The sequence below is a fragment of the Talpa europaea genome (assembly GCF_964194135.1).
Source record: "Talpa europaea genome assembly, chromosome: 16".
NCBI classification, from domain to species: Eukaryota; Metazoa; Chordata; class Mammalia; order Eulipotyphla; family Talpidae; genus Talpa; species Talpa europaea.
Window position 1 is genome coordinate 46,943,916 of NC_140084.1, and position 14,584 is coordinate 46,958,499.

The 14,584-nt window shown below is 53.1% G+C and overlaps 2 protein-coding genes across 2 annotated transcripts; one reads left to right on the top strand and one right to left on the bottom strand.

The window, feature by feature from the left end:
* Positions 1 to 2,359: 2,359 nt before the first annotated feature.
* Positions 2,360 to 4,752, top strand: PPP1R15A (protein phosphatase 1 regulatory subunit 15A; the record flags this gene model as incomplete). The annotated part of the gene is made up of 2 exons (XM_084256978.1): positions 2,360 to 4,057; positions 4,402 to 4,752. 2 exons carry the CDS (start codon positions 2,360 to 2,362, stop codon positions 4,750 to 4,752), a joined length of 2,049 nt encoding a protein of 682 aa, XP_084113104.1.
* Positions 4,753 to 5,959: 1,207 nt separating this feature from the next.
* TULP2 (TUB like protein 2) lies at positions 5,960 to 12,977 on the bottom strand (the record flags this gene model as incomplete). Its single annotated transcript, XM_084256979.1, has 12 exons — positions 5,960 to 6,093; positions 6,371 to 6,542; positions 6,798 to 6,896; positions 6,982 to 7,096; positions 7,579 to 7,691; positions 8,523 to 8,873; positions 9,771 to 9,892; positions 10,548 to 10,664; positions 10,900 to 11,037; positions 11,934 to 12,060; positions 12,471 to 12,522; positions 12,946 to 12,977. 12 exons carry the CDS (start codon positions 12,975 to 12,977, stop codon positions 5,960 to 5,962), a joined length of 1,572 nt encoding a protein of 523 aa, XP_084113105.1.
* Positions 12,978 to 14,584: the final 1,607 nt, after the last annotated feature.

Consider the following 14,584-nt stretch of genomic DNA (forward strand, 5'->3'; position numbering starts at 1 on the left):
GTGAATTGAATGGGGAGGGGAGGAGGGACAGGGGGGAGCGGGCACAGCTGAAAATGTGGCTTTGAATGGATGGGTCCAGATCCTCCAGGGAAGAGGGAGTGGCTCTGGATTCCTGGATTCTGGCTAAAGCAGGGTCAAGTGGCCTTTGTCACATCTCCACCTTCTGTTCTAGACAGGGAATCTCACACACACGTTCCTGAACCTATTTTGAGGAGCAAGATTATGGGGGGTGGAGGGGAAGCAGGCAGGAAGATTGTGTCTCTGGGCCTGTGACTTCGGGGAGATTTCCCATTCCCATGTGGTTAACCTGCTGCTAACAGATCAGAGTTTCGGTTTGTAGTGGCGGAAATTTTTTTTTTAAAGATTTTATTTATTTTGGGCCTCCCTGGTGTCTCAAGGGGTTAAGCACCACACTAGGAAGCAATCCGCAGCCTCTGCAGCAAGAGTTCCATCCCTGGCTAGCCAGGGGGCAACCCACATGGCACAGCAGACCTCTCCTGTCTCACCTGCTGCTCCCCTCATTGGTGTATTTCAGTCAGTCTGCTTGTTCTGTTCCCCACTCTGTCTCTGGTGAATCCTCTCACCCCCACATCTCTGGCCTGTACCCCAGCTCTTGTATGCCTAAATAAATAAATCTTTTAAAAAAAGATTTTATTTTGAAGTTTTATTTTATTTATGCATACAAGAACTGGGGTGTAGGGGAGAGGTGCGAGGGTGTGAGGGGATTCACCAGAGACAGAGTGGGGAGCTGAGTAGGCCAATCTATTGAAACACAGCGCTGAGGGGAGCAGCAGGCGAGACAGGAGAGGTCTGCCTTGTGAGTCAGCGCCCTGGCCCGGGATCGAACTCAGGGCGTCATCGTGGCCCATCTTGGTGGTTGCACTGAGACTTAACCCCTAGGCCACCAGGGAGGCCCAGGCAGGGGAATTTTTGTGTAGGTTTGAAGCAGGCAAATCCAGGATCACTACGGGAGGTTTCTGATGCTATACCCGGCCACCACATACTTCCTGAGCACCTGCTGTGTGCCAGGCCCTGAAAAAAAAGCCGTGAACAGGCCACGTGGCTGCCTAAAGGCTGCAGCGACCCCCGCGGGCAAATGCCTTTATTCCAAGCCTCAGTTTCCTCATCTGTGAAATGGAATCAAATACTGTCCCCCTCCCGGGAGGAAGCCGCCTGCATGGGAAGGTGGAAGACCCGAGCCCGGGGCCTGCCGGCTAAATAGCGGCGGGAAGGCGTTTTCTCGGAGGCAGCGGGGAGACAGCTCCAGGCCGCTTGGGAGGCGTTTGATTGACAGCTGGCTGGTTTCGGGGCGTGGCCACGCGCGCAGGCACCGTCGTGACGTCACACGCCCGGAAAGTCCGCGAGATTTCCCAGCCTGTTTCCAACTTTATTTTCTTATCCCCGCCCCACGTCTACGTGTCGAAACCTCGCCCTCGCTGATGGCGTCAGCGCGGCTCGCCGCGTTGGGCTATAAAAGCGGTGCTCGCGGGCCGTTCTGCTCACCGCCGCCGCTCGTCGCCTGTTGATCTCGCATGTAGTTCCCCGCGCGACTTCGCGTCCCTTCGTCGCGACCGCGCTTGCCGCAGCCGGTGGTACTTGGAGACCGCGAGCCCACGCCGGAAGGCGAGATGAACGCGCTGGCCAAGCGAGCCGTCCGGACCTGCGATCGCTTGTGGCAGCCCGAACCAGCGCTCCTGCCCCCGGGGTGACGCGCAGGCCGCAGCCGGTGAGTGCGGGGTCGGCACGGCCGCGTCCGCGGGGCGCGGGGGCCAGTCAGTGATGAGGCGGCGGTTCGGCCTTCTGGGTCCTGAAGCCGGCGGGTTCGAGGATTCGGGCCGGGACTGCTGGTCCTGAGGAAGGAGGCGGGTGCCTGAGCTCGTGTTGGGGACGAACTCCCGGGCGCAGACAGGAATGTGAAGGGGTCGGGAGCCCGATGGAGGAGGGTCTGGGATCCAGATGCGGGCAGGCCCCAGTGAACCTGGGGGGTCGTAATGTTGAGTTTCCGAGGTGGGGGGATCATTCGCCAGTCCTCAGGGAGAGGAGAGCACCAGGGACTGGGAACTCATTCCAAAGGGAAGCAAGTAGAAAATTTGGGAGTGGGACTTCAGGGCCTGCCGAAAGAAAGGACTGATGTCTTGGGTCTGAGGAAGGAGATACTAGGAACCCAGACTCCCGGGTGTTAAGAGGGAGGTGCACAGATGAGTGTAGCTGGTATCAAAGGAATGTGAAGCTGGGAGCCTCACGTGGCTCTGTGTGTGTTACTATTCTTTTGTTATGACTCAGAGTCATCCCCTGATGCTGTTTCCTAAATGGCTTCTAATGTTTACTCCTTTTTCTCCCTTTTCCCCAGCCCAGAAATATGGCTCCAGGCCAAGTGTCCCAGCTGCGGCTCCCCTGGAGGGATGCCCACCCCTTCTTCCTCCTGTCCCCACTGATGGGCCTGTTCAACCGGGCTTGGAGCCGCTTGAGAAGTCCAGGACCTCCAGAGTCCTGGTTGGTGGAAGCAGTAATCAGAGCAGATCAGGAAGAAGCTAAGGCTTCTCTGGCCGCCCACCATGGCCCTAAGGGCAGGCACCCTCAAGGGGAGACTGGAGAGATCCGAGCAGCTGAGGAGAATGGGGAAACTTCCTGGGGGGCCTGCCCAGACCTGGAAGCTGGTGGTTCTCTTCTTGAAACCTGGGGACTTTCAGAGGCTGCTGCTGAGCCTGGTAGGGGAAAAACAGCCAGTGTCCCCAGAGAGCAGGGAAGTGACTGTATAGGGGGCCACGCTGCTCCTCTGCCTCCCAAGCTTCTGATAAGAACCCTGGAAGACCCCGGGGAGGAGGAGTCAGTGGAAGAAGGAGCTCTTGAAGATAAAGAAGGGAGCATGTTCTCTTTTCCTGCATCGCCCTGGGAGAGCTGTCCAGGGGTGGCGGAGGACATAGAAGATGGAGCATCTGTACATAAAGAAGCTCCTCAAACATCTACTTCTTCCTTAGCGCCAGGATCCAAGCTCAGAGCATGGGTGTATTGTCCAGTGGAGGAAGAGGGTGGAGGCACAGAGGAAGGAAGGACGGAAGACAAAGACACCACGAAGACCGCCATTTCTGCTTCTGCTGTGGACTCTCACCCCAGAGCCTGGGAATGTGGTCCAGGAGAGCAGTGTAAGGAGAAAAAGGACGAAAAGGCTGAGGAAGGAGAAGCTGACCCAGGGCCACACTCCTCACTTCTAGCTCCGAGGCCCCTGCTGAGGTCCTGGCAGCATCGACCCAGTGAGAGCTCAGTGGAAGACGATGACGAGGAGGAGGACAGTGTTCCTGGGGCATGCAGGGATCTCACTCCCGTCCCCCTGACAAGTTCCATCGTGAAGGCCTGGGTCTACCGGCCAGGAGAGGACACAGAGGAGGAGGAGGACAGTGACTCAGGAGCAGCTGAAGACTGGGGAGAAACTGAGGGTCTCTCTTCAGTGCCCCCCACAAGTGCCTTCTTGAGGGCCTGGGTCTACCGGCCAGGAGAGGACACGGAGGAGGAGGACAGTGACTCAGGAGCAGCTGAAGACTGGGGAGAAACTGAGGGTCTCTCTTCAGTGCCCCCCACAAGTACCTTCTTGAGGGCCTGGGTCTACCGGCCAGGAGAGGACACGGAGGAGGAGGAGGACAGTGACTCAGGAGCAGCTGAAGACTGGGGAGAAACTGAGGGTCTCTCTTCAATGCCCCCCACAAGTGCCTTCTTGAGGGCCTGGGTCTACCGGCCAGGAGAGGACACAGAGGAGGAGGAGGAGGATGAAGATGATTCAGAAGCAGCTGACTCAGAGCCATGTCCCTGCCTGCAGGCCCAGAGTGTCCTCCGCGGGGGCTGGCCACACGGACATGGAGAAGACAGGGAGGGCGCGGGAGCTGCTGAGGAGTGGGGAGGACCTGAGCCCGACGCCTTCCCCGTGGCCATCTACCTACCTGGCGAGAAGCCCCCGCCTCCCCCGGCTCCTCCTCGGCTGCCCCTCCGGCTACAAAGGCGGCTCAGGCCTGCAGAAACCCCCACCCAGCATCCGGAACCTGAGACTCCCCCAAAGGCCAGAAAGGTGGGTGCTGAGACTCAGATTCTTGAGTCTTAGTGAGGAGGGGATCCCCATTACTTGGTCCCCCATGTGTTGCAGAGGGTTGCGGGTAGACTCTGTGGGGAGGGCTGTGTAATGCAATCCTTTGCAAGCAGCAGGGTCCTGTGGGAGCAGGAAGCCCCGTGACTCAGGTCAGCCCCTGGGAAGCTCCTCCACCCTCAGTGAGTCACCAGGTGACTGGCCAGATAGGCGTCATCTTTTTGTAACTCATCTGTGCTGTGTTCTCTCTCTCCTCATCCCCTTCCCACCTCTGTGTCTTGGCTCTGTTTCCCTGTGTCTCCCTGTGTCTGTACCGGTCCATCCTCCAGGTGCGCTTCTCTGAGAAGGTCTCTGTCCACTTCCTGGCTGTCTGGGCAGGACCGGCCCGTGCAGCCCGCCGGGGCCCCTGGGAGCAGATCGCCCGGGATCGAAGTCGCTTCGCCCGCCGCATTGCCCAGGCCGAGGAGGAATTAGGCCCCTGCTTTACCCCAGCAGCCCGAGCCAGCGCCTGGGCCCGCCTCCAGAACCTTCCCAGCTATCTGACTGACATACCTGTCCCTAACCAGACCTTGCCCACGTCCACCGTCCAGGCCACGACCCTGAGCCAAGCTGTGGCCTCAGCCTCCCCTCCTTGTATGTCTGCCTCTCCTTGCCTGAACCTCAGTGGAAGGCGTGGCTAAGATCAAGTGGTTTGTCTGTTAACTGTTTATTTATTTAAATTATTGATTATTGGTTTATATACAGAATAAAGCCTTTTGATTAGTAGAGAACAGTGTCACGTGTTTCTGAACCAACAGTATCCGCTACTTGAAGGTCCCAAAGCATAAACGCAGGTGCCTCATATGGAGGATAAACGACATCTCCCATCGTCCTCCAGATTTGCCGCTTATCATCCTAAGGCTTCTTTCAAACTAAAGGCTGGTATGCTTTGTTGTTTTCCTTTGGCTTCCGCCTAATCTTTCTTTGCCTTCCTCATCTAAATCTCATTATACTTGGAACAATTGTGTACAAAGGGGCCAGACTAGACTCGCTGACCCCTAAAAAAGAATGAAGCTCCAGTTTTCTGTGCCTCTCTGGAATAAAGACTCATCTACCACCTTCACATGAGACCTCAAGGATCGCAGCTACCTAACCTCACAAGCCCAGTGTCAAGAGAGTCTTACATGTAATGTGTAACTAATAATTGCACAGGGCCTGAAGGGATTGTAAGGCCCCAAAGGAGAGGAGTATTTCAAACAATGCTCATCAGATAATGCTACATAAGTGTTAGATAGTATGGTAATTATTCTCATTCTCACCTATGCCTGTCTTAAGGCCATCCTTAGGGACTCCCCCAGCTTATAACTCTTTAATCAGTACCTCTGTGCTGCGGTTCAAGAGTGCCTCCCAAATCCTGCACCCTCATCCAACCATTCCCCTCATACCCTGTCCCTCTCCTTTGGATCCCCAGGCCTGCCACACTCCTTTCACTTCCCCAAACTAACCATGAACCATGTCCCCCCATTCACTTTAAGACCTCTAGGAGCTGTGCCTACAGCCTGATGGCCCTTCCCCCTGGCCCCTGGGGCTCAGCTAGCATGTGATTCTTCACATATTGTATGAAAATCTTTTTTACAGATGCCTTGCTCTAACCAGTCAACCTGGTCTTCCATGTGCTTTTCTCCTTCACCGAGGGTAGTGTTTTGAATGTTGGTGGTGGAAGTTCTATCTCATGATCAGTTGTGAGTCTCATGGGAGCTGGTGCTGCTGAACAGCTCACAGTCTAGAGACAGGATTGGGCACCCCAGTCCTCATCTAGTAAGAGCTGGTTATTAGGAAGATGGTGCAAAAGAGTGTGCTGGGGCCCAATAAGATGCACAGATGCTGGTGAGAGTATATTTCATTGGATTACTCACATGCCAGCTTCCCATCAAAACTAGACAGGCAGATGGCAAAGGCTTGGAGTGGACAAAGCGGAAAGCTGAAATCCATAGTGAACGAATCCGAGGAGACTCGACCAAACTGGAGCACCAGGGAGTTCGCTGAGGAAGAATTCAGTAAATTAAGTCTTAACCCAACTCCTCATTTCCCTGCCTGGGGCTCATTGCCACTGCTGTGATTAAGACTTCCTAATGGCACCCTTAGTAAACTCTGATACCCCCCCCCTCAGAGCCCTTTAAACTACAATTCCCAGTAGGCTTTGCAACATCATGGTGTCATCAGCCCTACCTAGAAAAAAAACGCTCAGAGGTATGGGACTGAGTAATTCTCATCCGCTCACACCCCCTTCCCCAGGTAAACAGGTTCCTAGGAGCTCACGGTCATCTGGATGCATGATCTGGAAGTTCTTGACCGAGGCCCGAGTGACTCGGCCATGAAAATTGAGCACGTAGGCGCCATTCTCGTCGTTCCACATCGGGGCTTTGTTTTGCAGCAGGACCAGCCCCTGGCTGGCCCCGCTTTGGAGGCGATTCAGTAGCGACTCCTGTTCCTGCGAGGTGAAGTGAAGGCCCGGGCGGGGGTGGTGGTATATATTACCCTAACACCAACCCATTTTCTTCTCCAGCCTCAGAATTTTGAGTCCCTTATTCTCATCTCCCTGAGACACTTACGTCTGACTGTCTCCCTGGCTTTCACATGTGACCTGTTTTCTGTCAGCCCCCTTCCTCTCTTGGGATTTGGGAGGCCTGTGCCCCAGTCCTCCCTCCCTCATTGACCCAGAGGGTCTCAACTTTGGTGGACTCACATTTTGCGGCTGGATGCTGATCCTCCGATTCTGGGCATCGATTCCGGGAATGATCACAGTCATTTTCCGGGGCCCTCGGAATCCCAAGACGTTGGTCTCCTAGAGGGTGTTATGTTCCAGTTGGCCTGCCATTTTCTCCCTCCCACCATCCTGTTCCGTTCTCTCACGTCTCCCGGACACTCACATAACACACAGCCCCCAGCTCTTCCCTGATCCGAGCAGTCTCCGGGCCAAAACTCTTCTTATCAGGATTCACCCCGTTGTCAAAGATGGTGAACTTGGTGCCCAAGATATTAGATCTGCTCCAGGAGGGGAGTGATCAGAATGAAAATAACTGTTACCTTTTCTGCTGGCTGTTAAGTGCTTTCCTGTGTCATCTCACCAGCTCTCCCCTCCAGTCCTCTGTATAAGGCTCACGTTCCTGTTCCAAGTATCCACAGTGCCAGTCCCCTCTCTGCCACGATTGATTCTCAGCCTCCTGCTTTGACCCCTTAGGACCGTCCTCCCCACAAGGACGTAGGAACTCAAACATCCCAGCCTTCTCCAACAGCAACTCAGGAGTCCCGAGCCCACACCTCTCAAGAATACCAGCCTCAAATGCCAGCTTCTGCTCCAAAGTCTTCAGCCTTCTAGTCCCAACCAGCCTGAGGCTACAGCCTCAGTACAGCAATTACTCTGAATACAAGTCTTACGAGCACCTGGAAGTTGAGCTTCAGGAAAATGTAGTCCACAGTCCCCTCTCTTCCCCCGCCCCACTCACACACTCTGAGGCTCTGCCCACCTGACTTTTCCAATAAAGTGGGTTCCATCCCGAGACAGGTTGGTGGGATCCAGGGAGATGAGGTAATTTGAGGTTGTGCTCCTTCTTCTCTTCCGCCCAGCTAGCAGGAAGCGCTGTGGATGGGAGGACAGTCCATCAGAATGGATTTCTGGTATCTGGCTAGGACTGTGCGCCCAAAGACCAGGAAACACTGGGGCCTCAGGACAGAGGAGAGTGTGATAGAGCAATAGTTCCCAAGGCGTGTGGGGAGAGGTGGTTATCACTGAGGGAATTCCTCCATGAGCCCTGAGTTGGGGCTTAATTCCCCATCCCCCTCATTGGAAAACAGGGTCAGGTCTGAGCCCAGGCAGAGGCCAGACTGTGACTGGCAGGAACTGATCTTGGAGAGTTGGGGAGACTTTGGCGACTGGGAATATTGTGGCAGGACTTTGGTGAGCGGGTCTGGCAGCGAGAACAGTGCCTGTAGGTGAGATGGCCACACAGAGGGGAGAATGGCCAGACAGATGGGCGTGGCTTTGGTCCAGCAGGGAAACCCATGAGGGGAGGGGCTTATCCCAGGACTGGGTGGCTCTTGATAGCAAAGGAGGTGCAGGGAGGGTCCAGACTTGGACCACAAATGACAGTTCCACTACCTTGAAAGAGTGTGTAAGGGGTGGGGTTTTGGACCATGAGAAGGGAGCTCCATCACCACTCCCCCCCACCCCCACGCACCCGCACCCCTCTAAGAGTGGACAGCGTTTGGGTAAAGCCTAGGCTACTGGGTTTTGTAAGGAAAGGAAAGTAATTCTCTGAGTGCAGGGCTAGGCATGGGAATCGACAGGTCCTAGTTTGATAAAGAGTAAGGCCAGGTTTGTGGAAGCCGATCTTGCTCAGAAGGGGTCGGGACATGCCTCCCCAAACCCCCACCCCCAAAGCTTGCTCGTGAGACTGTCAGCTGTGCGCACCTTCAGGCCGTTGGTCGCCTCCAGGTAGAGGTAGTAGGAAGGGAACATGCCTTTGTCTACGCCGCTCTTGTCGCGGCTGATGCGGCACTGCACCATGCAACCCAGCAGCGCCGGCCGGAGCACATACGCTTCCATGTCCTCGCCCAGTCGAGGGCCTGGGGCGCAGGTGGGCAAGCGGGTGGGCGAGCGGGGCGACGCCTCCTTGTTGCTACTTTCTGGGCTTCCCTTGCCCTTATTCTCGCCCGCCTTGCCTGCGAATTTGCCTTTGGAGGACACCTCTTGGCTATTCTCCCCAAGGAAGTCTGTCAGTGTAGACTCCAACTCCTCTCTCTTACCTTCCAGGTCTTCATCCTAGCCCGCGAGCCAAATTCAAAGTTGAGGACATTTTACTGCCCCTGGCTGCCCTAACTACTGACTGGGTGTGGCAGCTCATGGTTCTGCCTTCTCCCACCTATGGTTTGTTTTTTTTTAATTTATTTATTTATGCATACAAGTACTGGGGTACAAGCCAGAGGTGTGAGGGGCGTCTGAGAGTCAGAGTGGGGAGCAGAACAGGCGGATTGACTGAAATACACTGCTGAGGGGAGCAGCGGGCAAGTCAGGAGAGGTCTGCTGCGCCATGTGGGTGTCTCCCTAGTGGGGGATCGAACTCGTGCTGCAATGGCTGCAGCTAGTTTCATAGGTTGGGTCTTAATCCCTTGCGCCACCAGGGAGCCCCCACCTATGTTTTTTGCCTATTGGTCAAATAGCCAACAGGACACTTGTGATCAGCCAATCCATTCAAGGGGTCCACCCAGCCCAGCCTTCAGCATCTGTAGATTGCCCAGCATATTAGCTTCCTTCTGTAGCCACTCCCGCCCACCCACCGCTGGACAGTTCCTTTGAAAACACTGCCTAGTGTTGAATTGGTCTAGATAACATAATTGACTCAGATCTACCCAAGTGAAACTATGTGTTTTCATTAACAAAATGATTGTTAATTGGCCCTTCTCAATCACTTTCCAAAAGCTCATTGCCTTTCTAATACTGACTTTTAACGTCTATGCCCCCATCAATTAAAATCCTCCAAGATTAACTTCATAAATGTGCACAGAACCTCTGCAAGCCTCTGCTATTGAAACAGGTTCTACCTGCCAGTTAAATGGGTCTCTGTTTGGGCCAAAGAATTTAGCCCCACCCTCCCCTAGAGACCGAGGCTAGCCCTCCTCCTCCTCTTCCTATGTGCCGATTGGTTGTGCCACCTCCCACCTTGCAAGATGCTAAGTCTTCAGGTCCCTGGTCACCATCCACTTCAAAGTCTGGTTCCAAAATGGGGACCTCATACTCATCTCCAACATCTGCGTATTCACTCTCATCATCTGCGTTACTCCCTAAGGGATAGAAAAAACTGGAAGGCTGAGTTCAGGCCACCTGGGTTCCAGCCTCTGCTCATTACTCATCTCCCCACTTGCCAGCAGCCCTCGGCCCACCCTGTGGCTGGGGGTTTGCCCTGGATCCAAGGACAGGGAGGAGGTAGAGACTTCCCTTTCCCTAGTCCTAGCGAAAGCATCAGAGAGACTGAAATGAAACTGAAATGGGGGGAGTGTGGATTTGGGGTATAATCAAGGTTCCTGTTATTGAAATCACTGAGTATGTCATGAGAATAAAAGGAAACATCACTGTAATGGAATATTATTAAGTAATACAAAGGAATTAAATTATGATAAGTATGATGTACCTTTCATGCTAAGCAAAAGAAGCCAATCACAAAATATCATGTATTCTATTATTCTATTTACATGAAACATCCAGAATAGGCATATTTAAAAAGAAAGTAGCTCGCTTAAGGTTGGGAGAAAGGTAAGAGGATTTCTTTTAGGGGTAATGAAAATGTTCTTAAATTGATTGGGCTGATCTCTAAATATGCTACAAACCATGGCTCTGTAAACTTTAAATGAATGAATTGTACAGGATGTGAAATGTGTCTCAAATTTGTTACCAAAAAAAGGGGGGGGTCAGATTTTTTCCCAATATCCCCAAAATTACCAGGTCTGAGGCAAGCCGGCCAACCCCTGCGTCGAGCCCCACGAAGTTCTTTATAAGGAGGGGGAAAGGTTGGAATGTCCTCCACGGAGACTTCCTCCAACTCCGGATCGCAACTATCTGGTAGCCAGGATAGGAAGAGGGACTGGAGATGGAGATTGCCGAGTACTTGGGGAGGAAGGGGCTGGAGATTCGGATTTCTGGGTGTTCAGAACTCCTTGGTGTGAGGGATGACGGGGCCCTCGGAGGCCTGGACTCCTGGATCCTTTGAAGAGTAAGGATTGAGGTTCCAGACTCCTGGGTCCTGGTGGGAATGGAGCTCTAGAGCATAGGCAGTCCGAGGACTAGAGATTACCTGCTTCTGCCGGTGATGCCAAGGTACGGCGCTCACCACTACCATCCCCATCGCAGCTCACAATACCCAGAGTGCTGTGAACACCTGAGCGCAGATGTGCCTCTGGCACGTTCTCCTGAAGGAAAGGGTTCCCGAGGCCTGGGAGAAAGTTCAAGGCTGTGTAGTAACGCGAGGTAAAAATTTCTGGTCCTCTTTGAAGAAGATTCGCCTCCTTACAGAATTCCCAGACATCGCCCCTGGTGGACCACCCAAAACCCCAAGGCCTACGTAGAACTCAAATTCTTTGAGCAAACAATCCCGCGTCGGGCTCTCAGCCTGTGCAGAACCTGGTCCCTAAATTGCTCAGGCCAGACCTCCCAAGTATTGTTAATTGCAGCCATCAGCTTCTCCGGAGCCCTGGCCCTGGCCCCGCCCCTGGACTCCCCTGGCCCCGCCCCTGGACTCCCTGGCCCCGCCCCTGGACTCCCTGGCCCCGCCCCTCGCTCTATGATTGGCTCCAGTCTCTTCGAGGTCCCGCCCCTGAGCTCTCACAGCTTCCACCCTTCGGTCTGCACGTGCCCTGCACTCAAAATCTTGTTTTTTCCCCCAAGATGTATTTTTTTTTTTTATTAATGGTTACAAGAGCTGGGGTGTAGGCCAGAGGTACAGGAAGATGACAGGATTCACCAGAGACCGAGTAGGGGGCAGAACAGGGGAATTTACTGAAATCCACTGCTGAGGGGAGCAGCCGGGAGACAGGAGAGGTCTGCTGCGCCATGTGACCTCCCTGGCCAGGGATTGAACTCGTGCTGCAGTGGCTGGAGATAGCTTCATAGTGCTGACAACCCCTTGTGCTACCGGGGAGGCGCGGCTCTCAAATTCTTTGGGGTTTGGTGGGGTCCCATCCTCTGCTCTACCAAGTCCTCACCTTAAGGCTCTGCTAGGTCCCTCCCTCCTGACCCCATTATGCCTCGCTCCCACATTCCCACAGACTCCCTCTCTCCCGACTATACTCCTGCCTATACTCCTACGGAACCCTAGGAGCCTTTCCTTACCACTGTCAGATGCAAAGCGGCCCATCCTCCACCGGTTTCTCCGGGGCCACAGGGTAGCATCAGGATTTGCCTGAACCATGAGAGGCTCTTGGCGCTTCCGTCGCTGCTTCATCTCAAACAGCCTCCTCTTGGGGATCGGGAGAAGGGAGGGCATGGTGTGGGGGGCCAGAAACCACAACAAAGAGAGACCCAGGTGAAAGGAGACCTGGGGCAGGGGAGGCTTGATGGTGGGGGGTCCCTCCTTCCCTGAGTTCCAGGCGTCCAGGCCCTCAGCTCCCCCTCCCACATATCCAGGAGAACTTTCCCCCAGGAATTCTGCCCCCACCCCACCCCCACCCCCCACAGTCCTTTTTCTTTAGACAAGGTTTGCTTCTTTAGGACCCTGAATTCTTGTTTTCTCACTTTCCAGTTGGCCCACTTGAGACTCCTACAGAGACAAAGTGGGCCTGGATTCTCAGAGCAAGTCCTGGGGATGGGGGTCCAGAGGAACTATGCAAACTGGAAGAGTAGGAGTGGTAGGACTCCGAGTAATAGTACCTGCTGTTCCAGCTTCTGCAGCCTCATAGTAGCAAGCTCATTCCCCAGGGCCCTGAGAGTCAGATACACATTCATGGTCACGGCAAGCAGGGCACAGCACCTTCCCAAGCCTTCCTTCCCCCGCCCTACTTAAGGGTCTTCAGCGCTTGTGAAGTCACAAAGGGGGCAGAACCTGAGCCTGCCCCACCTATTCTGACTCTGTCCCCACCTATTCTGATCAACACTGGCTGAATTCAGAGATCCCAGGCAGCCCCTTCCTGTCTCAAGACTTTGGCAGTCCTAGGCCCCAGGCCTCCTCTTTAAGATCCACTATAAATCATCATGGATAGCTCGCCCCCTTGAGGACCAGTCCAGGTCCCCAGCCCCTTTCTGCAAGTCCGACAGGGCTGATAACACCAGAGCTAAGTGGGTGTGGCATAATCAAACCTCTGAGCTGGTCCTTGTACCTCCCCTGCCAATCCATTCCGTCACTCACTCTTTCCTCCACGTGTCATTCTCCTGAGACATTCTAGAAAAGCAAGAATGACAGACAAGTTAGAACCCAGACCCAACATCTTACTAAACACTGCCCTCCAGTACCTGATCTTAAATTTAGATTTTCTCCCGGACCCTGTCATCATGAATGCCAGTACCTACTCCTGTCAGGGACCAGGAGCCTATTTCCAGTTTTCATCACTGTGAGGGTCCCAGGAGTTCCATCTTTCTCCTCCAACTCTTTCCTACGTGGGAACTCAGGAATTTGGGAACTCAGGATTCTGGGCCTCAAACACTCAACCCCTAGTGACCCCAGGCCCCCAGCACCCACCTGCCGGGGATCCTGGAGATTGCTTAACCTCCTCTTGTACCTGGGCTTTCACATTCACACCTCAGTGCCTTGCCTCTCTGGCCAATTTCTAAACATAGCTGGCCCTCTTTTTGAGAGCTGGGGACCTAATCTCTGGGTCTCTGGGAAGTAGGCAGGGGAAGAAAAAGGGCTCAGAGGGAGGGGATTCCCAAAGAGACCTGCCCGAAATCTCTCCCTCCTGGTCCCCCTCGCATTCCACTCCCAACAATGCAATGACCCCTGGCCTCCCCAGAAGCCAGGCAACCCTGCTCAGGGGGTTCTGAATTGGAAGGCCATACCGGTGTTCCTTAAAGGGACCCAGGAGAGGTCACATCGCAATCTCACTCTACACCTCTCTTTTTTATTTTATTTTATTTTATATAATTCTTACATCATTTTTCATTTTTGCACAATGTATGCATTTTCATTTTGGTTATATTCCCCATACAATTGCAAACCCCCCCCCTTATTTTGACCCTAGTTCTTCTCCCTGCCCCCCCCCCCATAGTGTGTCTCTGGTTTATAGTTGCTTGTTGATTTTGATTTTTACTTTGTATTAATTAGTCTTTTTCCTGGCCCCTTATTTAGGTTTTCTAGATTCCTGCTATGAGTGAGACCATCCGGTATTTTTCTTTTTCTTTCTGACTTATTTCACTGAGCATGATCCCTTCTGGCTCCATCCATGTTGCTGCAAACTGCATGAGTTTGTTTTTTTTTTGATTGCTGAGTAATATTCCATTGTGTATATGTTCCACATCTTTTTGATCCAGTCATCTATTTTTGGGTATTTGGGCTATTTCCATAACTTAGCATTTGTTAACAGTGCTGCTATAAACATAGGGGTGGAGGTGCCCTTTGGAATTAATGTTTCTGTGTCATTTGGATAAATACCTAGGTGTGGAATTGCTAGATCATATGGAAGCTCTATCTTCAGTAAGTCAAGAAATCTCCACACAGCTCTCCATAGTGGTTGGACCAGTTTACACTCCCACCAGCAGTGCAGGAGAGTTCTTTTTTCTCCACAACCTCACCAACATTTGCTGTTGCTAGTTTTTTTAATATGTGCCATTCTCACTGGTGTAAGATGGTATCTCATGGTAATTTTGATTTGCATTTCCCTGATTACAAGTGATGCTGAACCTTTTTTCATATGCCTGTTGGCCATTTGCATTTCCTCTTCAGGAGGTTTTTTTTTTTTAGCTCTTCTGCCCTTTTTTTTTATAGAGGCATGTTTTTATTTATTTATTTGTTTGTTTGGTTGGTTGGTTGGTTGGTTTATACAAGCACTGGG